Source organism: Puntigrus tetrazona, chromosome 2, assembly GCF_018831695.1.
Source record: "Puntigrus tetrazona isolate hp1 chromosome 2, ASM1883169v1, whole genome shotgun sequence".
NCBI classification, from domain to species: Eukaryota; Metazoa; Chordata; class Actinopteri; order Cypriniformes; family Cyprinidae; genus Puntigrus; species Puntigrus tetrazona.
This window is the reverse complement of record NC_056700.1, coordinates 17,024,298-17,046,766: the sequence shown is the minus strand read 5'-3', so window position 1 is coordinate 17,046,766 and position 22,469 is coordinate 17,024,298. Positions and strand designations below refer to the sequence as shown.

General features: G+C 36.1%; 3 protein-coding genes across 7 annotated transcripts; all 3 read right to left on the bottom strand.

The window, feature by feature from the left end:
• Nucleotides 1–1,993: 1,993 nt before the first annotated feature.
• Nucleotides 1,994–6,765, bottom strand: pdcd10b (programmed cell death 10b). The gene is made up of 8 exons (XM_043223951.1): nucleotides 6,612–6,765; nucleotides 5,634–5,795; nucleotides 5,134–5,187; nucleotides 4,818–4,935; nucleotides 4,595–4,721; nucleotides 4,024–4,102; nucleotides 2,624–2,706; nucleotides 1,994–2,464 (listed from the first exon to the last, which is right to left on the bottom strand). The coding sequence occupies exons 2-8, from the start codon at nucleotides 5,721–5,723 to the stop codon at nucleotides 2,383–2,385; spliced, it is 633 nt and encodes a 210-aa protein (XP_043079886.1). The 5' UTR covers nucleotides 5,724–5,795; nucleotides 6,612–6,765; the 3' UTR covers nucleotides 1,994–2,382.
• A 98-nt stretch (nucleotides 6,766–6,863) lies between these two features.
• golim4b (golgi integral membrane protein 4b) lies at nucleotides 6,864–14,628 on the bottom strand. Of its 4 annotated transcripts, none has more exons than XM_043256547.1 (14): nucleotides 14,142–14,628; nucleotides 13,152–13,226; nucleotides 12,926–12,975; nucleotides 12,763–12,816; nucleotides 12,515–12,665; nucleotides 12,293–12,375; nucleotides 12,054–12,137; nucleotides 10,685–10,846; nucleotides 10,010–10,343; nucleotides 9,471–9,541; nucleotides 8,941–9,075; nucleotides 8,075–8,143; nucleotides 7,881–7,970; nucleotides 6,864–7,690 (listed from the first exon to the last, which is right to left on the bottom strand). In XM_043256547.1, the coding sequence occupies exons 1-14, from the start codon at nucleotides 14,326–14,328 to the stop codon at nucleotides 7,601–7,603; spliced, it is 1,635 nt and encodes a 544-aa protein (XP_043112482.1). In that variant the 5' UTR covers nucleotides 14,329–14,628; the 3' UTR covers nucleotides 6,864–7,600. The 4 variants fall into 4 exon arrangements, with proteins under 4 accessions (XP_043112482.1, XP_043112504.1, XP_043112498.1 ...); XM_043256569.1 differs by having other exon boundaries at nucleotides 12,926–12,958; nucleotides 14,142–14,192; XM_043256563.1 differs by lacking the exon at nucleotides 10,685–10,846.
• Nucleotides 14,629–16,964: 2,336 nt separating this feature from the next.
• On the bottom strand, nucleotides 16,965–21,584 carry ptx3b (pentraxin 3, long b). Of its 2 annotated transcripts, none has more exons than XM_043224682.1 (3): nucleotides 21,193–21,584; nucleotides 19,741–20,295; nucleotides 16,965–19,069 (listed from the first exon to the last, which is right to left on the bottom strand). In XM_043224682.1, the coding sequence occupies exons 1-3, from the start codon at nucleotides 21,365–21,367 to the stop codon at nucleotides 18,453–18,455; spliced, it is 1,347 nt and encodes a 448-aa protein (XP_043080617.1). In that variant the 5' UTR covers nucleotides 21,368–21,584; the 3' UTR covers nucleotides 16,965–18,452. The 2 variants fall into 2 exon arrangements, with proteins under 2 accessions (XP_043080617.1, XP_043080607.1); XM_043224672.1 differs by having other exon boundaries at nucleotides 19,741–20,298; nucleotides 21,193–21,576.
• Nucleotides 21,585–22,469: the final 885 nt, after the last annotated feature.

Here is a 22,469-nt window from a genome sequence, read left to right as displayed (position 1 = left end):
TCAGCAAATTGTATTGAAATCAATGGGGTTTAAACTAATGCCCAAAACAAATGGGGCACCCATATTATTAACACAACAGAAGGACTGAGCTAGAATGAAATCTCCACTGACAGTTCTAACTCCTGTTCGTGACTCGACAGACTCATGTCCAAATGTGTAAACTTGCTCTGATATTGTAAGAATGCAGACAAAAACAAAGCTGTCCCTGGTAGAGGCTCATTAAACTCAACTCAGACCATTTTAAATGCTAATTCTGCAGTGGCTCGTGGGCATTCTGCATTAATGCCAGCACTTTTTTCTGAATCCAGAAGACTGCAGAGCATCACATGAATATCAAACATTGTGTATAAATTAAATTGGAGATTTTGACTGGAATGACTTTGAGCATCTGATTTAAATTTAAAATTCCAAATGCAAAGTCCACTTTGGAAAATGAAATGGAATTTGTACTTCAGAGCCATCAACTCTCTAGGTTGTTTTTATTCCGTAACAAGCACTTATTATGATGAGAGCTATTAAAGCCGGCAGTAGAGGAGACCGTGTCAGCATCGTCTGCAATGTCAAAAGCCCCTGCGAAACATCCAACCGGTGGCCTCTCTCTTCATAAAGAGGCTTTTCAGCAGGTTCTGCCAATGCCAAAGGTCAGATTGCACACATAACCGCTGTTGCTTTATCAGACTCATGGACAAACCCCACAGCAAGAAACTGTGATCCACGGTTTCCTATCGACAGGTGGGGGAATTATGAATACAATCGACTCTCACAGTCATGCCTGCTGACTTTTCCAATCAATAGGCCTCTATAATTGATCAATCTGCTGCAGCTGCAAACTTCTAAACTGTTTCAACAAATAGCTTCAGACTAAATAGTTTTCACAAGACAAATCGGTGAGCCTAAAAGGGCATCATTAGATATTAAAGCAGAAGCAGCAACTTGTCTGTGCTGGCCTTGGGCGTTCTATTTAGAGTCAGTAATAAATGGTTTGCTCACCAGTATCATCTGTCGCCTTGCCTTGGCAGTCACTTACGCTTTTCTCTCAGGGATTTTACCACACACAAAACTGCAGCAGAAGGCCTATACTGGCTTATATGAGCATAAGACCAGGATAAATAATAGCAAAAAGCAAAAAATAGCTGAAAATTGTAATTAATACTTTTAACACTTTAAACCGTACCAGTATTTCCTCTTAGGAAAACAATAGAAGAACAATATTTTTTAAAGGAAAATAGGATGAAATGGGGTAGGCGATTGGGTCTAATGTTGTTTCAGTTAACTTTTATTGACAGGCGCAGTTGACAATTAAAAAATAAATAAATTATATTTAGCAGTGGCAAATTGCTACCTGTTTTGATCAATTTAGGGACTTTTACAATGTTACGAAAATTAATTCCATTCTTTTGTCAAGTCTCAAAAACGTGAAGTCCTTATCCAAACTAATATTAAGCAGCAAACATGTATTCAGCATTGCTGATAACAAAATCATATCTAAAAAGCAGCTTTGCGGTCACAGGAACAATAAAAACACATGCAGAAATGGAAAACGTATTTTTAATTGAAATATTACATAATGATTACCGTTTTACTGTATTTTTGATTAAATAAATGCAGCCTTCGTGAGCATACGTGGATTCTTTCAAAAGTAAGATTAAGAAAAGAACTTTACAATTCAGATTTTTGAACAGTATAGTATGCTTGTACATAAAAGCAAATACGTGTGTTTTGGCTTTCAGTTTCAAAACTAATAGCATTATGAGGTTGGGTGACACAATTAGAGTATACTCAGCATCTTTCAGCCCAGGACACCCTCTTCTGCATCTACCCAGACCATTAAATATCCACTTAAACACATAGAAAGTGGAAGAGCTCTTCCATTAACTGTGCTTCTTAATGTACATTACAGCGCAGACTTCATAAAAGCTATGTTTTTAACTTCCTTAGTGCATCTGTTGGAATATATTAAATGAATAAATTAAAAAGCTCCAGAGACAGAGAATATTAAACATTTGGAAACTATTTATTGAACATTTATAACCAAATATCTGTTAAATACATCATTTATTCTCATTCTTTATGTCTCAATGATAAAGAAAGAATACCAATATTTACACTTTGTATATGGACTGTTGCATGACACTTTAAGGCGCAAAATCTTTTGGCTTTCGTTTGATCGGAACAACAGTGAAAGAAAAAAGTAATGAAGCTGTCAGTAAGGGTGAAAAGTTATGATTATTCAGCTAAGAGAAAATTAACATGTCTTGAGCTCCTCATTTCAAGTTCCTTCGAATGAGGCAAAGTTTATAAATTATACTTTGAAAAGACAAATATCTTTGTATATTACACATAACTGGCTCCACACTCCTGCACACATCACAGTTCCGTCTCCTAGGCCACGGTTTTGAAGGTCTGTAGTATCAAGTTGGTTTGGTGGATAAGCCTGTTGGCACTGATAAAGACGTTTATTGCCCTGCGGAGGGGAAAGAGAAAAGTCACTGCTCAGGACATCAATTGGCTGATCATTTTTCATTGAGCAATGCACTTTCATAGAAGATCTGTAAAACAGATGTCTGCTAGAAGCATAAGCACTGCACTTTGAAAAGACATCCGTCAATGTCCGCTTACTTACTTTCCGTCTTTGAAGTATGTTTTCAGCGTATCGCTGAAGCTTTTGGAGTACTTCACAAACTCCTTCTTTTGGTGTTCAAGTGCCTGGGAAAAAAAAAAAAAAAAAAAAGTTAAACACGCTAATATTTGGCTATTAAAAAAATTGAGAATTGACACACTGTTAATAATGTAAAAAAGATCAAGGTTATAGTGAGGCATTTATAATGCAAGTGGCCAATTTTTATGATTAAAAAGAAATGCGAAGCTTATTTTATAAAAGAACTTTCATTAAAAGTTTTAATAGAAAGGTTAAAGCCATTGAAATGTTTTAGTCATTGCAACAAAGTTATTAAGTATAAATAGATGCTACTTTTTTTTTTTCACAATTAAAATCACATAACAATTTACAATTTGTGGCTCTGTTACTACAAATATTTTAAACACTGCAAGAGTCTACATTTGATTTTTTTCAAGAAAAGAAGGCACAAGTCTAAATAATTTAACTTAAAGGAATAGTTCACCCAATTTTTCTGAATACATACCCCCAGGCAATCCAAGATGAATCGAAATAGATTGAGAAATTTTGCATAATTTGCTCCCCAATTAGTTTAGTTAAGTCTCTCTGCAGAGAATGCGTGCTGAGTCTAAACAGATGATAAAGAGCTGAAAATATTATGAAGTTAAAAGCTGTTGTTAAACTGTTGAGACTCTCATTCTAATGGCACTCATTCACTGCAGAGGATCCATTGATGAGTAAATTACTTAATGCTACATTTTTCTCAGTCCATCCCGTAAAGTAACAATCTCACCTACAACTTTTGTACATTTAATTAAAATTTTTGGGTAGTTATTCATTTAAGGTATAGTTCACCCAAGAACTTACCCCTTGCCTTACTCATCTTCAAGCCATTCTAGGTGTATACAACTTTCTTCTTTCAGACAAATCAGTATTATATAAAAAAAATGTCCTGGTTTCTCTGGGCTTAATAAAGGCAATGAATTTGGTTTGAGATTTTGAAGCCTAAATTTAAATAAAAATAAGTGCATTCCTTTAAGATAAAAGTAAAATAAGCATATTGCTTTGATTTAGATGGTCTTTATTCACTCCTGGAGCCATGTAGAGCACTTATGATGGACGGATGGATGGATGGATGGATGGATGCACTTTTTTGGGCTTCAAAATCTCAATTCCCATTCACTGCCATTATAAACTTGGAAGAGCCAGGACTCCAGTATAACTCTGACAGTATTTTTCTAAATGAAGAAAGTCACATGCACCTAGCATGGCTTGAGGGCGAGTAAAATAATAGGGTCATTTTCTTTTTTGAGTGAACCATCCATTAAACTTCTATTAATCCAAGAACGTTATTTTTAAAACCATGCCAACCTGCTTGAGCAACAGTGAAAATAAGAAATACCTACCCTGCGATTCTGATACTGATATTTCTTAAACACATTGTTGACTGTGTCCAGCAGCTCTTTTATAGCACTGGCGATGTCTCTGTGGAAATCAGCGAGAGGTCAGGAATGATGAATACATTTATGAACAGCGAAGCACTGACTCAGCAGTCAGGCAGTGGAGAATGGCAAGATAATAGAGGAGAGGCCCATTAAAATGTCTACAAATCTTTCTTGTTTGAACTTCTCCTGAGGTCTATGTATCCATGGTATTGTCAGCTACGCAAGACCGCTTAGTCGATTAACTGTTGGTTGATTGCTTGATTAAAACTAAAGCACTAGACTTTAAGCAAGACTATAAGGGAGGAAAAATCTATAGGGTCCAAACGATTCTTACTGCAGTTATTGCGTGATCATTACTCTAGTTTGTAGTAAGTAAGTACAACATAAGTATTCATTTAGCAGATGCTTTTATCCTAAGCGATACGGTACACTTATTACTGGGACAATCCCTCTGGGGTGACCGGAGGTTAAGTGTCACGCAGATCTTTAACCACTAAGCCATTAAGGTGAAAACAAGGGTGAGGATTCTCACTTTATGGTCTGTAGGAAACGCACTCTGTCGTTGATCTCGTCTGGTATTTTACTCAGGATATGTTTGAGGGCTCGCGCTTTCTCGTTTAGGTCCTGGAACTCCTGCTCTTGTCGTTCAATCATGTACTCTGTGAAATACGAATCACAAAACATCCTACTCTCAGATACTAAAAGAGTCGATATTTGTCGGAAAGATCCAGAAATAGGCAAATGATATCTTTTACCTTCCACGTCATCTGCAGCCATGCGCAGTAGTGATTCCGTGAAGTTGATCTCCACATTCTTCTTCTCCAGTATCTTCATGATGATATCCTGAGTGAGGCCCGGGTTCTCTTTCTCTGCCTTGAGAGGGTGGTGTTGATTGAAGAGCATTAAACGCACATCGGTAAAACTTGTATTACGCTAAGCACGAAATTAATCGTTTTTTCGAAACAAATACATCAAAAAGGGTCAGATGAAGAGAGATAACACATCAGAAAAAAAAATTTGTTATCATCGCCATCTGCCAGCTGATGAATGGACACTTTCAGGAAGGCTTACTTTGATAAATGCTGCCCGCAACGTCTGTGCTGCTGACAGGTTTATCCCCTCCAACTGTCAAATGAACAAATTCAAACTCAGACATTTCATATTCATATACTTTATGATGTAATATCAACTGATTTAAGCTACGCTACTGCTAAAAGTTTTTATTCACGTGACAATGAACACTGGAGTAATGGCTGGTGAATATTCAGCTTTGCCTTTTACAGGAATGAAATATTTTTTAATTATTTAAAATTGCGATTATTTAAGTTTTAACTATGTAACAACAAATTCAGCCTTGCTGAGCATAAATTGCACCAACCCTATATTTTAAACAATACTGTATGCTGTCCAAATTTATTAAGATGCAGAGAACAGCATGCAATATGTGAATAATTCAATGAAAAAAAACCATTGCGTGACAGCATGTTCAATTCTACAAATCTAAACATAAAATGTTTATATGGTTAATAAACACTACGTTTTTGCTCATACTGAAGTGCAAATGTAAATACCTCATTGAAGACTGGGTACATGACTGCATATAATGTCATAGAGACTATTGAATTTGTATCTGCTTCATTCTTCATCTCTTCCATTGTCATCCTCAATGGAGGCCAACCACGGGTAAAAATGGGCAGCCGAGCCACACAGTTTACTCAGTTCTCTCAAGCACACTACAATGTTTGGAAGGAATACACTCAATTAATGGATGTCTCAACTAATAACAATTCACTTAGTGACAATTTTTTATTTTAAACATTTACTTAATCATTTAACAGATACAATACGTTTAAAAACCTGTTACGCACGACAAAATATTAGTGACAGTTTAGAGAATACAATATAAAAAAAATATTCAGTAACAATAAATTATTAAACGTTGAGGTTTTATACTGTGAGGTGCAATTAAGAAGATGCAATTAATAATATAACTTGAAATAAATATTATGAATAAGCCTCTCGATGTTAATGTTTAAATGCTTTACTATTTCTACTAAAAGATAACAGGTGAATATATAATACTTATAAATTTTACAGCAATGGTTTCCTCAGTCTGCATAGCATCACCTACATGACATAATATCGAGGTCATCTGACACGATCTAGACACCTTGTTTTTGTCACAAAATATAGCCTAGATAGTCCGTGCTAGCGAAACTATGGTTAATTATTTAACCTGCTAACCCGTACATTACAATAGACAGGTAGCAAATGGGTTTTTTTCTAGCATCTTTTGTAACAATCCTTCCGGCTCCTTTCGAATCAGTTTGTTTGTTTAAATCACCAAACCAACTAAAGCAGACCATATTCCGATGTCATCCAAGCCTTGCTTATTTCTAGTGTTTTTTTTTTGTGTTTTTTTTAGAGTTAGCAGCCTAGCTAACTCCTCCATAGCCAAAAATGAGCAGGCTGGCTATCAAAGTTAGCAGACAGATCTGTTTATCTCGACGTCCGTACGTTTAATATGATCACAACCTGAACGTAAATACCTGCTCTCGTCTTCGCCTGCACGTCCCGCAGCTGAGGGGTAAGTAATAAAGGTTTCTTTGACGCTTAGCTAGCAAAATGTAGCTTTGTTTGTTTTCAACTTCGGAAGTCGGAAGTTTTCTGCGCGAGCTGCGAGAAAGCTGACGACTTCCGTCTCCTGGCCAACCAGGCTGTGCCTTCTATGGGCGTTTGCGTGCGTTGAATGTAATGTACATTACAGAACAAGAATATTTTGAAATCTTTTTATTTGCAAATCAGTCCACATACGGCATTTAATTCGCCAAAACAAAACCGATATACAGTATAAATAATAGTTTGAGCTGTTAAGACAAATTACAAAGAAATCCACATAAATCAATTTTATTAAAGCTAAAAAAAAGAAAAAGAAATCACACATCTGGCTTCATGTAAATATTTCAAAAATATAGAGTAGCTCATTTTTTCTCTTTTTTTATAAGCACATTTGATGTCCACATGTTCAATGATTTACGTTTATTACTGAGTAGCATAAAAATGTCATTCGATAATAACAGAATACAACAGAGCTCATAATTTACACTTTAACGTCTTTCCATTTTACTTCATTACTACTTTTAATAAGTATGAGTCTGAAGAATAATCCGAGTACATATTTTTCCACCCCAGAACTGTAAAGCACAGAACTGAGGGAATATTAAAAAATAATATTCTAAGAAGTCATTCAACTACTCTCTGACATAACAAATCAAAAGTTTACTTATTTTTGTTCAGCAGGGAGCCATTTCATATCGCCTTAGTAAGATCAAAAAGATACAATGCTTTGATTAAATATGAATGCTAAACAAATCCTCGTACTTGGAAGTACAAGGCGCTTGCATAAGTAGTCACTTTAAAAAACAAGGGATCACAGTTGTTGCACTTTAGTTTTCTTCAAGAAGAGACATGTAAAGCCACTCATAGAATCAGTCCCCTTCACATCTCAGGCTTTTGATTGCTTTCCCTAAGATCTTCTTCATCCTCTTTTTATCAGTTTTTCTTGGAAGCTCTCCATCTGATTGGCATCGTTTTCAGCTTCTGGGTTTTCGTTCAGTTTACCGTGGCCCTGAAACAAAACATTTTTTGATGTTTCAAATCTTCCGTGCTCGAAATGCACTTAACATTTTGCGCATTTACATTCTCAATACACTGCTCTGCATTTTCAGCTGACTTGCGAAGTTATAATTCTTTTCTGCACGTTTTCTCGTTGCTTTTGTTTGATTGATAAGAAAGGCCTTCTGAAGCAGTTGGCTGACCTGTGCTCCATTACGCTCACTGTAGGGATCTGCTTCACTCTCTTCCTCTTCTGCTCTCTTCTGTCTGTCATGCACTGAGTCATCAAGAGTCTAATGGATGTTGCAGGAGAGATGATGGGAACAAGTCATTTTTCATGTAGCATTTTGTATCACTTCCTCAGCACACCAGTCCATCAATGCCTGTATTCCCTCACCTCATCCTCTACACCATCCTCATATTGCTCATCCGGCTGGTCCTCGAGCTGCTCAGGATTGCCTGCCACCTATTGATATAGTGCATCAGTAATCTGCTTATCGTTCCATACCAGTGGGTTCAGTTCTTCTGCTGGAAACTACTAACAGCAACTTTGTCAACAGGTTTTACATTTATTAATTACTGTTTTGTCAGAACTAAAAATAGAATGCTAAAGGATTAATAGGATTAATTGTAATTGCTACAATATAGAGTTATTGGTGTTAATATATTAACCTAAATATGAGAAAGGTAATATAAACAGCTGTTGAAATGTTAATAAAATACTATATAATTAAAAAATTATGTTATGTTGGGGTTATGCTCTTATGCTCACCAAGGCTGCATTTGTTTGATCAAAAATACAGTAAATACTCTAATGTGAAATATATTACAATGTAAAAAAGTGCTTTTATTTCTAAATATTTTAAAATGTAATTTATTCCTATGATGGCAAAATTTACTTTTTGGAAATCATTCTAAAATTGCTGATCAAGAAACATTTCTTGATATCATTGTTGAAAACTTTTTCCATTTATTTAAAACTGATTTTTTTTTAGGGCAGTGTGAAAGGCATTACATTCGGACATTTGAGTTTAATGTGTCCTTGCTGAATAAAATTATTTCTTTTTTAAAAAAAGTCATCTTACTGACCCCAAATGTTTGAAAAGTGTATATTGTCAAATAATGATCCATTTTAAAAAAAAAAAAATCCTTTTATAAATAAATAAATCAAACTTTTAGAAATGTCAGAGGTCAGTATCACTGCAGATTTTGTTCCATTAATAATATAAGAGGTGCATGTCTGTATCCTTCTTGTTAACTCACCACAAGCTGCTCATCCTCTTCAGGCCTGATCTTATTCGCATTTCCCTTGTACTCGGTTTCTCCTGCCTCTTTAAATTCATCTTCGTTCTGGTTGTTGGCCTCATTCACAGAGTTCAGTTTTTTTCCCCCTTTGCCCTGCTCAGAGGAGTCATTTTAAGAGAGAATAAGTCATTAATAGAAATCTTAAACTTCAAATGATATAATTTCCTGTGATAAAACTTTAAAGAAATTGTAATTTGCACTTCAAAGTCAAATAATTGAGCATTTCGAGAAATAATACAGAGAAAGCACAGCCACAGTGTTTACGCCACACTGCCTTGATGTTATTGAATAATTAATTTATGACTCTGCAAGCAATTTGTCATTCACGCAGAGTGTAAGTGGTCTGAATCTTGTTTTTTTCCTCTCTACTTGTAACACAGATAGATTTTCTGCAGGTAATAAAATGGTATTAAAAATGCAGGTAAAATAAAAGACATTATATTGTGACATTATATATAATAACATACACACTGCATTGTCAGACATACCTTTTCATGTTTTTGCATCTCCTTTACATCTTCTCGTCCAGCCATAGCATAGTGTGATTGCAAGGCATTCCCTGCATTTTAACAGAAATTATTACTATACTGTAAAAATAATTTCTTTTCAAAACTGTAAATAGAACACAGATGGGTAATTCTGTCAAACCAAATTTCAGAAACTTCCCTGTGTCAAAGATAAACATGTTTAGTGATGAAATCAAAAATTTTATGTCATGGATGAATATTTACTGAGTAATCCACTTTTTTGTAAAGGGGTGGGGTGGGCGGGGTTTCAGTTACCTGAGATTCAGAGCCAAATTACAGGGGGTAAAAACCTGAACCTATGTTTATATCATATATATATATATATATATATATATATATATATATATATATATATATATATATATATATATATATATATATATATTTCCCCAAATCTCAGCTTTGTAGCACTTTGGTCTTCTGTGCTAGAACCCTTAGCTTCATAAAATACAGCAGAATCAGAAAAAGCCAATACATGCCACAAAAATACCCTTCCTTACCGGCAATAACTGTATCCAAAGCCTCAAAGTGTACTTTGGTTCTGTGAAGTGGCTCTGTCTGTGTCTGTTTCTCCGGGCTTTGGCTTAGCGTGTTGCGAGGGTTAATGCCCAGCTCTTCTGGGTTTGATAAGGAATGTTCCAGCACTGCCTTTTTCCCCTTATCCTCTCCTCCTCTATCCTTTGATGTGCTTCTCTCCTCTTTCTTGCCTTTTCCCTCAGCAAAAATATCAATTTGCCGAGGCTGCTTCATTGCCACTTTGGTCGCATTGTTATTTTCAATCTCCAACACACCTTGAGGGGATAACCCTTTTCCATTTTCCTCATACCCTTCCACCTGTAAAGGAGAAACATCCGTATGACCAAAGTGTGGTGTGGCCTGATGATAAGACACTTGCATTAGCCACAGTCACACATTTACATTATTAGGTTACGTGAGTCATCTCATCCTGAAGTTGACAAACTAGCCCAAATGGCCTTTGAATATATACTTCGACTGCAATAGGAAGTGAGAATAATTTCAAAAAAAGGATTAAGACTTAATCCATTTGTGACGCGAGAGTGTGAACAGCACACATTCATGTCTACAGTAGGCTAATCCATAGGCTTCCTTGCTAATCAATGCAAAAAGCCAACTAGCAAATGAGTTAGCGATGTATGTTACATTTCCATCTGTACCTGAATGGGCTTATTATGCAGCTCCTCATTTAGGTGCTCTACAGTCTCCAGTATATAGCTGGGAGTGCGTTCGGTTGCAAATTGATCAATTTTAGCCTCTCGGCCTGCACTGGATGCTTTATTGCGATTCTCCTTTAATCGCCTCAGCTCTTCCACCTGAAGCTTTATTCAAACATTGAATTAGGATGGAATTAAAAATTTCTCAAGTGATACTTTGTAATTCATAGATTGGGTAATGAAAGTCAAATAGTATGAGAGCTGACTCTACGAGAGAAAGATGCTAACTCAGCGCAGAGACAGTAAAACGTAAATAAAATAAACAGCCAAGGAGAAAATGTACTGAATTTATAATGTTATGTATTCTAACCTTCATAAATAATTGTTGTAAAACAGACTCCCCATGAAGTTTTATTTGAGAACAGTGTTTTATACAGTGTGACACTACTGAAGGAATAATTTGGATAATGTAAGGTGAGGAAGAGCAAGTAGCTTACATGTTAGGATGTGTCACAGTGGCACGTTATATCCGGTCAGATATAATGTCAGTGTTAAAATGTTAATGCAGGCAAACATGCATCTCTCACGCAGGATCAAATGCCAGGGTGACACGTCTCTAGTATTTACAGCTCGAGGTGGCCTAAGGCAAAGAAAAACGTCAACCATAATGAGAGATTTAAGACATGCTTAACATGTGAACGTTGCTTGGCAGATGTTTCCAACGAACTTAACTCCATTTCACATCTCTTCGCACATTTCGGCTGTCACTGTAGGGTGAGATGGCACGAAATGAGATGAGAATATGATTAGTATGTTAGAAAGTTTAGGGTCAAAATGTTTTTGAGAGAAAGAACGAACATGGGTGCGCTGGAACTGATTCAAAGCAACACTAAAGGCTTTTCTTTGATATCAAAATTAATAAATAAATGATTTCTAAAGGATCGCGTTACACTGAAGACCTGAGTAATGGCTGCTGAAAAATCAGCTTTGGAATAAATGACATAATGTAATATATTGAAACAGAATTAATTGTAATAATATTGCTCATTTTACTGTATTTATCTAACAAACTCAGCCTTTGCAAGCATAAAAGACTTCTTTCAAAAACAAAACCCTAAATCTGAAATTAAACCTGAAAATCTTACAAACCCTAAACTTTTGAACAGCAGTGTACATTGTTTTAGTTTAGCTTGGCCGTACGAAATTAAAATGAACGATTTCTTACATTAATAGCACTGTATAGTAAATGTTAATAATTAGTATCGGGATAGCCAGCAATCAATTGTTTTTTTGCATTTGTTAAAGGTGTTGCAGTGGCAGAATGTGATTTACTTTAAGTAAACTAAAAGTAGTGGTCATGACTGTGTGTTACCTGGGCGGCGACAAGTGCGTTTTTATGGTCTTGTACTGTGAGTGACAGATGATTTTTTGAAGCTTGCAGGTTCTTGTGCTGTTCCTGAAGAAAGGAATAACTGTCATTTCAGTAACATCTAGAATAGTAAAAGTCCAGGTCTTAAGATTGTCTTTAACTGAACTACTACACGCAAATTCAAGCTTCCTTGAAACTCTAATCACATAATGCATCACAAAATCCTTTGTAGTATCTCTGACCTGCACATCAAGTAACTGTGCGTAGATGTCCTGATGAGCTTTCCGCAGCTGTCTGTTCTCCTCTCGAAGGTTGTACACATTCTCTACAAAGAGGAAATCTGGTGATGAAAGACTCTAGCAAATGTATGCGGTCAACCGCATTTTATGTGGCTGGAAATGGATTTGGTCTGAGCTTTAAATCTGATTCCTCTGAATACACACAAGAGTAGCACACAGATTCACCTTTCAGTCTGGAAATTTCAACCTCCTTCTCCCTCTGCAGGTTGTCTATTTCCAACCTGTGCTCATCCAGAACACGTTCATGATGCTGCCCTTGATTCTGGTGCTTCTCTTGAAGTTCATAGTATTGCATCTTCAAGTCTTCATGCTGGGACTGATGCAGTGGTGTGCAAACGATATCGCAATTATTATATTTAACATCGTCCGCAAGTAAAACACCACAATCAAAAACGTTCATTATTCCATCTCACCTTCAGTATTTGATGCTCTGTCTGCAGGGCATTCAGTCGATAGGTTGATTCTTGCTGTTAGGTTAAACAAAACTGTAAGTTATTATGCATCCACAACAGCTGACAGCAGCTCTATCATGTTTACACATCATTAGTAATCAAAACACCATACGTTTTAAATTACCTTTTCTTTGTTGAGGGCCTTCTGTGATTCCCGCTTAAACACAAGCAAATCTATGATGTATTGACAATCAATAGAGGCTTTTAAAAACAAACGTGAAGCAGACTGCATTCAGCACAACCTGGACTCATTATCATTCATTATCTATCATCATTATCAAATCGCATCCAGATTAAGTGGGTTGTGTATATCAGGAAATCAATTATTGTGCAAATGAACAGGACATTACCCTCTTCAGCCTTCTTATGCTCAAGCCTTTCCTTCTGGAGGGATTTCTCTAGTTTAGAATGATGCTCATATACCACTGAAAAGAGAAATAAAAATATACTTTTTATAGGTTGTGTAAATATGTTGCATTTCTCATAGGAAATATATTGTCATACAATGTAAATGCATATATTAAACATCAATATAAAAGAGAGATGTGTATTTAAAAATGTATTACGAAAACCAGGATCTGCTTTTTGGAATTAAATATTTTTGTATTGTATACACGATGTGTTAATATAGCTGCCTGTATGGATAACACACACACACACACACACACACACACACACACGGTAACTATACATATACTACAATTTTCCTTTCCTTTTTAAATGATATCATTTTCTGGATTTTCTTTATATTTGAGTTAATTTTATCCCCAAATCACTATAAATTAAGTTATAACATGTATATATGTTATTTATTTAAAGGGAATAATACACACTGGTATTGGTTAGAATATACATATAAATTAACTTAATTCTTCTGAAAATGATTTCACAATGTAAAAAAGCCAGTGGTAAATATATGCTAGAGACGTTTTCCTTTGGCAATAAATGTGACTTGGACGTTTTATGAGATTCACCTTGATATAATGAACAGTATAATCTGGCACAGCAAGGTGAAAATCCTCAGTGTGGTGTTACCCAATGTTTGTCAAAGGACCCCATTCAAAAGCTTAGAGGAAGAAAGCATTGCCATCAAGCGAAAGCAAACAAGTATTCTCAAGGAATGTTGTTCACGAGAAAATCCTGATGTTGTTCTGATGCGTGCCGATTATTATGCACCAACTATTAGGCTTGGATAAGAGGGATTAACAAAACAGGCCAAAACATTTTCAATAGAGATCTCCGGAGGCATTTACCAGATATCTCAAAACAATCAGATAAACCCTAATCAAACATCTAATACGAAGTGCCTTCGCTGTAGGACCTTTTCATTAATTTTCTACCTTGCAGCTGCGCAGAAAGTGACTCTTGATGCTGCTGGTACTTCAAAGCCGTCGCCTCAGTCTTTTTCAGCTCTTTATGCATCTCGTATGAGATCATGAAGGCGCACAACGTCCCGCAGACGAAGATGAGAAGTAGGAAAGACTGAAATATTCTTCTCTGTCGTCTCGAACAAATTCCTTTCCCCATCCTTTCCTCCTTTTCTTGAGTAGGCAGTAAAGACTATGTGCCATCCGATTCTTCTTCGGTAACGTAAATGTTTAGAAAAGCCACAATGATCCGTCTGTTTATTTTTTTTCTCTCCTCGCGATGCTGTTCCTTTAAGGGACGCACCAGTTGATTTCTCCTGGGCTCCTCAACTTAGCCCTAATTATAGGCTACTTATCCCTTACGGAAAAAGTAAGTCCGACTAATGACTATGAATTGGCTTTTTCAAAACTTTCATACGTGTCATTCACAAAGGACTATCATTATAGTGAGTTTGTTCTAACCAACTCCTCCCTTTTGAGTACAGTGCCACCCAGAGGCCATGCCCTGACTTGCATTTACTTCATAAGAGATTAGAAATGCGTCAGAAATCCAAAAGATTTAAACATATTGATATAAAATAGCGTTTTCTTAAATACGTTTATAGGCTACAGCTTTTACCACATCATTTCCGGCACATTTTAGATAGGCCTAATGTATTGTGTTTGTTAGTGTTTTTTTGTTGAAGTTTTAAACACTGCTCAAGTAAAATGTAAATATATAGGATCATTTATGAAATGAAACTATGGTATTGCTACGACTGATTAATAAAATAGTATTTTGTGTAGGAAGCCTGCATGGATAGTATAACTACACTGACAGGAGGCAATCTGCTGAGACCTTCTAGTTTTGTCATTTAACTTTCATGAACATGATTGCAAATCATAAATGATAAACCAGATATATGTAGTGTAAATACTTACTAATTTTTACACATAGGACGTTTCCAACATGACTGTGAGGATGATGTCAGAGGGGTGGTCTTCTTTCTACGAAGCGCTTTAAATTGAGCACATACGTCGATCTGGTCAGATCATTCATATTTCTTTGTGATATTTGTCTGAGATGTGCAGCTGTGAAATTTTGATGCTAGCAACAGATAGCTGTGTACAATCTAGCATCTCATGGGTCAACGATACTTGATGCCCTCAAACAAGTGGAATGAAGTGGGAACGAAGCCAGCTACAGAGCAGAAGAGCTTTAGAAAGCTGACCCACCATCATGCCAGGTGTACTGCTAAAAAGACAAGAACTTTGGGTACCAACTAATGCAAAAAACGGTTGAAACTTTTCTCTTTGGTTGGAAAGGTTCCAGAGCTGACAAAACCACTGCTCAGTCTTCTGCTGCGTTTGGGACGAGGGTGTGGATGAGAATACATGGGTTGATGGCTGGAAGAAGACCATTTGGTTTGCTGAAAAGCTGAAGAACCAGTCAGATGTAATGAATTCACTGCCTGACACCTCCTATGAACACTGGGACGATTCGAATGACACAGGGAAGACAGAAGAATGTGAAGTTCTTGGGTGAATGGCAGGCAAAGAAGGATGCCTTAAATTTCCTTTGTCACTTTGCTACCTTTGTCTTAGCGTTTTAAAGGTAGGTAATGCTAGTCAACACAGGTAGGTTGCAAAATTCCAGCATGTACTGTACGTTTTATATCTTTTAAAGTCTTATCACCACGCTTTCAACACTTTTTTTCAGCAAAATAATCCTACTGTGACTTTGATAGACTTTAATGAATGAAATAAATGTTGAGATCATAAAAATTTCCAAGACAGTTTGAATGTGCGTGTCCAACAAATGTGATTATGTAAAAAAATTGTTCGTTTTAATTGGTCGTAAAAAAAATAGACTGCCAGTAAAAATAAAAAGTGTCATGTTACAAAAGAAATACTTGGTCCCACTTCATATTAGGTGGCCTTATCTACTGTACTTACGTTTAAATGAATCATTTGCTACAATGCATTTACATGTTTTTACATTGTACTTATATTTTAAAAAATACCTTTATGTAATTAATTTCTGTAATTACATTTATATTTACACTGTTGACTCATCCCTTACACATAAACCTACTCATACAACCAAACCTGTCCCTAACTTTACCCGTATCCCACCTCAATAGCAGCAGAAGTATTTTGCAATACAGTATGAACACAGCAAGTGCATCGCACTTATTTTTTTATGTAAGTACATAGTAATTAAGGCCTAATATAAAGTGTGATCCGATATTTATATGATACAACCAACTATTAGAGTACTAGAGAAAAAGCAAGTGATATAAATAAGCCTTTACAGTCATTGTTACTGATGTGTTAGGCCTTCATAATAAATAATATGGTTAAATATAGTCTATTTTTAGGTTGGCAGGACAAAGTTTGGTCATTTAACATGGGAGGGCTATTCCGACTATATGTCTCACAAACCACTGGAAAATACAGCTCAATGTAACAGTTATTTCATGTACACATGTGGGTGTTATTCAGAGTTATTGTCACTATGGTTAAAGCACACGCCTTGTTTGGGTTAATTTTATGATATTTGTGGTCAGACTGGACCAACTGCAGTAGTCATACTAGAGCAACACCTATGCAGCAATACGCCAGACAAACATTGTAAATTACAAAACTATAGAAGAGGAAAAATCTGTTTTGAATCATTGGTGACCGATGTAAACAGTCATGTCCAGCATGATGATGTAAATAAACCCAGACTTGCCCCGCCTTAAGTCATTAAAATGTAAATTCGGAACAACAGAGAAAGATTTCTTCTATTTGTAGTCCATTAATTATCCTCACTGAACCACACCACTCGAATTTATTAGCTCTTTACTCGTGTACCTAATTTATTTACATGGTAATGGAATTCTCCGCTAAAAAGTAAAATAATAATAATTAACCTCTTAAGACCCTGCGGCCTCAGATGAGGACATTTATATTTTGTTGAATTTCTCTGAGACTGTACATGTCACAGTTTTGAGTCTGGATGTCCTGTACAGAGCACATTCAGGGCTTTTTAGAGATACCAAATGATTGGATGTTTCACCATGGTCTCCTTGTTCTAATAAATATTACACATTTTTATGAAATTCTTGTCAATTATGACTCCCATTATTACACTTCTTTTTTCATGATATGTTGCCCCCAAAACACATTAAGATGCAAATTCAATGTAGTTTATAGATACATTGTATGTAGTGAGAAAACCTGTCTATGACCATTTTACGCAAATTTTGCCAAAGAAAAATGGTATATCGAATACTTATGTTATATCAAAGTTGAGAGTCTTCTTTATACAAAGTTTGGTAAACAAAAAATAACTTAAAAACTAAAAGTGTATTGGTGAATTTAATCCCATTCATGTATTTTCATTATTTTAAAGAAATTGGGTCCCGATGTCCTCAAACAAGGACATAAACTATGGATTAAAAATCCTTGTTTTTTTTGCAGATTATTTTTACTACTCTAAACAATTAAATTAAAACAAAAAATTATAAAACTCTTTTCATGGGTCTTAAGAGGTTAAAAAATACACAATATTAAACTATTTTAATTGGCTTGGTGTACAGTGTTTTAATGTTAAAGAGATCATCATCCAGAAATGAAATTTGCATCATCATTCATCCTTCATTATTTAATTCTAAACATGCTTGATTTTATTTCTTGTGTATGTTGGATATTTTGGAGAATGTTTCAGATGTTTTTAACTCTACAATAAAATTCCATTGTACCCCATTGGATTTCATTACATGGGCAAACGATCCAAAATATAGGCCTATGACATAAGGGTGTGTATGATGATAGAAATATTATTTTTATGAAGATTATCTCTTTAAAGAAATAGTTTGCTCAAAAATTAAACATTGTCAAGCCATTCAAGATGCTTTTGACAGTACTGAAGATTTTTAGTTGTTTGTAACCATGTTTCTATGTGTTATACTCATCAAATATAGGTTAATGGGTACTGTCAGTAAAAAAAATGGTTACAGAAAAAAATAATGAATTCTGAAAACCTCAATATATCATTAGCAGCCATGGCATTCATTTTGTCTTTTTCTTTTTTTTTCTCTTGATCTGCATTTAATGAACCACCAGGGATCATAGGTTCGACTGAAAATTTTCTTTTGTACTGAAGAATCTTGGACGGCCTGAGCATGAGTAAACGGCAAGTTTGATGTTTTGGCAGAACTACTCCTTTAAGCAGTGCTTTGCATTTGGAATGAAAAGAAGGTAAATACAAAATCATTGATGATATGCAATGTAATATTACTTAATACAGGTGCAGTCTCAGTTGATATATTGAGAGCCACCATGTGGATTGATCTCTGACACACCCCATCCAATCACATTCCCAATCTTATCACATGATCCGTCTTGATTGGCATACTCTTTAATCCTCCCTGCTTCCAGCACGTGATCCCACATGTTCACTCCTGTCATTTTTCCTGTGAACGCAACCGATGAGTCCAGGTCTTTGTAGATACCCGAGCGGCTGCGCTCTTGCCCGAGCAGAACGAACCCATTACTGGGCAATACGTAGTCTTCGGCTACTCCGTGCACTCTGGCAACATTCTCTCCATTCACCCATAAAGCGGCCAGCCCCTCCTCTGAGCTCCAAGCTGCACAGAAGTGTCCCCACTGTCCATCTGCTACTACGCTGTGAGCTTCCACTAGATGGGTCTCACCACCCACTGTGAGGAGCACCGAGCGTCTTGCCAAAAGAAGCTGGAGCTCTTGAGGGTTTTTCTTGGTTCCGTAAGAGAAAAGCACTGTTTTATTTAGCGACTGAGTCACTTTGGCCCACAGACAGATGGTGAACGAGTTTAGGAACATGGACATGGAGGGTGTTACCTCTGCGAAGATGTGCTTGGAGCGCATTGGGAATAATAAAGCCATTTCACAGCCTTAAAAAAAAGAGTGAGCAAGATATTAACGATTCATTATTGCACTGAATCATTTTGCAAATACTGACAAAGTGCAGCGCTTGCAAAGTATTTATTTATTATTTCTCAAGGCCACAGCTATTTTTTATTTAAAGTTCAAAATTTGGAATCATTGCTTCTGAAGGAAGTCTCTTATGCTCACCAAGGCTGCATTCATTTGATCAAAAACACAGTAAAAACAGTAATATTGTTATGTAGCAATAGTTACTATTTTATCAATGTTGAAAACAGTGTTTCGCTACTGAATTATTTCGGTGGAAGCCTTTGTTCAAGATTCTTTTACAAATAAAACTTTCAAAAGAACATAATTTATTTGAAAAAAATATTTTGTAAGATTACTGATGTCTTTACTGTCTCTTCTATTTATTAATTTAAAATATATCTTAATTTATTTCGCAATATTACTGTTTTTACTGTCTTTTTGATTTATTAAATTCAGCATTGTTGAGTTTAAGATAGATAGACAGTGTTTGTCTGCCCTGGCAACGCTCTAAACCAAACTGTCTTTTGCAAAGTAATAAAGAGCGTTTTTTGATTAAATTAAATTAAATTAAATTAAATTAAATTAAATTAAATTAAATTAAATTTAAAAACATTCAAATCATAGACTTATTCTTCCTTGAAACATCTACCTGAGGGCAGAAAGCGGTGTGCCGTTGCCCGTTGGAAAAAGGCCAGCTGGGCATGTACCCTTTGGAGATCCGCAACAGTAGCCATAAGTGCTCTCTCCAGCTTCCCTGCATCTGCATTGCTTGCTTCTTGTTCTTTTGGATAAGTGGAGAAGGACTTCATGGCCACTTGCCCCAGACCGGCCCCCAGCAGTGAGCTGCGATCCAGTTTGGTGAGACGGGTGGCCTGGTTCCTGCTGAACTGAATGAGCTGCTGCAGTGTTTCGTTGTTTTGGGCTTGATACGTATCTGCTGCTTCTCTGAGCTGCTCCATGGCTTGGTTCAGATTTCGGTTCATCTGTTCACTTATACATTTACAGGTGTTTTCTGAGGCTTGGACGCATGCTTTGTTGTTGTTAAGCTTATGGAGCTCCTTCCGTACAGATTCCATCTCTGCCTTTACCATGTCTTCATTCTGCTGCATAAGCATGTTGTGCTTCATTTGAGAGTCCTCCAACATGATGAAAAGTTTGTCCCAGCGTGAGAGGTCCTGAGGCGGACAGGGAATTTGTGTAGCTCCTGCTGTGAACATAGAGTATGCTTTTTATTGCTCTGTGTTTGTGCAACAGAACCGATTTTTTAAAAGGTAATGCCATCATGTAATAATACAAGCAAAATGTATTCTTATACATTATTGTGGTTTGCTGTCGTCCTTAGTTTGTCCCGGGGCTGCCACTAAAGGTTTTGTAGTGGCCACAATGATTACTAACTGCTGTGTCGCTTAACTCTCAGAGAGAAGTTCTCTGAAAATGAATAACCTTTATGATGCTCATGAGCATCTTCTGGTTAATATTTTCAAGCTCTAGGTTTGGCTTTGCAGGAGAGAGTTTGATATGTAAATATCAAATGTCGAAAATCATGAAACCTGACAACACTTTTATATTTTTGAAAGATATGGGCTTTCATGACTTATGACATGCTTTTATAGCACTGTGCATTAAAAATACAAATGGTTATATAGATTTCAGTAGTTGACGTCAATGTTTTTAGAAAATTGTTAAAACATTTAACAGCTATATTTTAAAATTATATGGCTGTGTATTTATAACATCTTATCAGTTAAGAGATTCAATGGAATATTTGTTCTTGGAGAATATATTTTTCACATGATTAGATCATTTGACTCTTGTGAAAAGCATAAATATGCTGCATAAATAATTAGCATTTTTATGTTAATTTGTCACACTTCAAGAGCATACAAAACTATCTGGTGAAGACAAAATGTATTGAAAAAAAAATATTGAAAAATTATATGACCAATTAACGCACCAAAACATTTTAACCTTCCACTACCCACTTATTCAAATAATTTGTCATACAGTTGTGATTATTTAAAAAGTTTGATGGAAGGCAAAATGTCAGTGGTTACAAGCATAAATAAAAAAGAAAAGACATCTAGAATTGAAAAATACTTACTTTGCAGACGTTCACCATTGGAGATTTCATTATAGTAGGAATCAGAGTAATCCTCTCCATATTCATAACCAAACACATTCCCACTCAAAAAGCAGGGCAGGCAGAGGGCCAGCATGGCCCCGGGCACATACATTCTGATGTTAATGCTGGTGTGTATGTTAGTCTGCCCCAGCATGTAATCAGATTATTTTGAAGTAAATCAGATGTTCCACAGCCACTAAGATGCCTTGTGGTTGTTCCTGTGTTGTTACACAGTCGCCGTCCCTCATGTGTCAGCCCACTGAACGTACATGAGGCTGAGCAAGCTCTTTTAAACACAACACAGAGCAGGGCTGTCACAGCGTGAGTAATACTTTGTTGGAGGTGGGCAGCATATGTGATGTACTCAAATGTCACAGCCTCTACCCCTGGTTGGGCAAGAAACTGTCACGGGGGTGTGGAAAGGAAAAGTAGGAAAGGGGTTGGGCCTCTCTAAAGGAGAATTCTGCCTCAGGTCAAGGTGGAAGTTATAACGTCTCCAGAGGAAGCTTTCCTTTGCATGTTGTCCGGGAGTAAACCTTCTCCATTTATATCTTTCTTATCTCAGCACTTGAATGTGTCAGTTAGTCTTTTACATCTGGTTATGAAAAGCACAGATTATCTAAAAAATGAAAATGTTGTTACTATTGATTACTCACTGTAACCAATCATGTTGTTACAATACCAAAAAAGGATATTTAGAAGGATTTTTCGTACACTGAATGGCAGTGGGATCTGTGAGATGTTTTTGTGTTCCACAGAAGAAAGAAAGTCATATAGGTTTGGTATGTAAATCATGACAGAATGTTTATTTTGAGTCAATCCATTTAATTATCAGAGGTTTCCACCCTCTGAATATTAACAGGTCACATAAATATTAACTGTGGGTGCATTGGAGCATCAACTCTGATTGAAGTTTAACTCATTCACCATATTAGGAAAAGAGATCTTAGGAAATGAGTTAAGCAGCACAACATTGAATTAATTGTGGCAAGGACTATATTAATAAATTACCAGCAGATTTTTATAGAGGCTCAAGATAAACAATGAGTGATTGAGTATGGCATGGCTATTTAGACCCTTAGGCTAAACTCTTTTAACAACACAAACAAGTTAATAAATGCAATACAAAACAATGAAGTAATAGCATCAGTCTGTTTTCCAGCTTTATTAAAGGAAACATTTGTGACCTCACTACATTTCGAAATAACAGAGTGAAAACTGAAAAAGTTTACTAAATGTTGAGGGTCTTGAACACC

Bases quoted from the DNA above. Each gene is read 5' to 3' on its own strand.
- pdcd10b (XM_043223951.1), bottom strand. From the start codon at position 5,723: ATGACAATGGAAGAGATGAAGAATGAAGCAGATACAAATTCAATAGTC. The intron at 5,188-5,633 runs GTATTTACATTT...TTCATTTGACAG, and splicing joins TGTACCCAGTCTTCAATGAG to TTGGAGGGGATAAACCTGTC. The intron at 4,936-5,133 runs GTAAGCCTTCCT...CACCCTCTCAAG, and splicing joins TGCGGGCAGCATTTATCAAA to GCAGAGAAAGAGAACCCGGG.
- golim4b (XM_043256547.1), bottom strand. From the start codon at position 14,328: ATGGGGAAAGGAATTTGTTCGAGACGACAGAGAAGAATATTTCAGTCT. The intron at 10,847-12,053 runs GTAACACACAGT...GTTTGAATAAAG, and splicing joins ACGCACTTGTCGCCGCCCAG to CTTCAGGTGGAAGAGCTGAG. The intron at 7,691-7,880 runs GTCAGCCAACTG...GTTTTGTTTCAG, and splicing joins GTGAGCGTAATGGAGCACAG to GGCCACGGTAAACTGAACGA.
- ptx3b (XM_043224672.1), bottom strand. From the start codon at position 21,367: ATGCTGGGGCAGACTAACATACACACCAGCATTAACATCAGAATGTAT. The intron at 20,299-21,192 runs GTAAGTATTTTT...CTATGTTCACAG, and splicing joins CAATGGTGAACGTCTGCAAA to CAGGAGCTACACAAATTCCC. The intron at 19,070-19,740 runs GTAGATGTTTCA...CTTTTTTTTAAG, and splicing joins ACACCGCTTTCTGCCCTCAG to GCTGTGAAATGGCTTTATTA.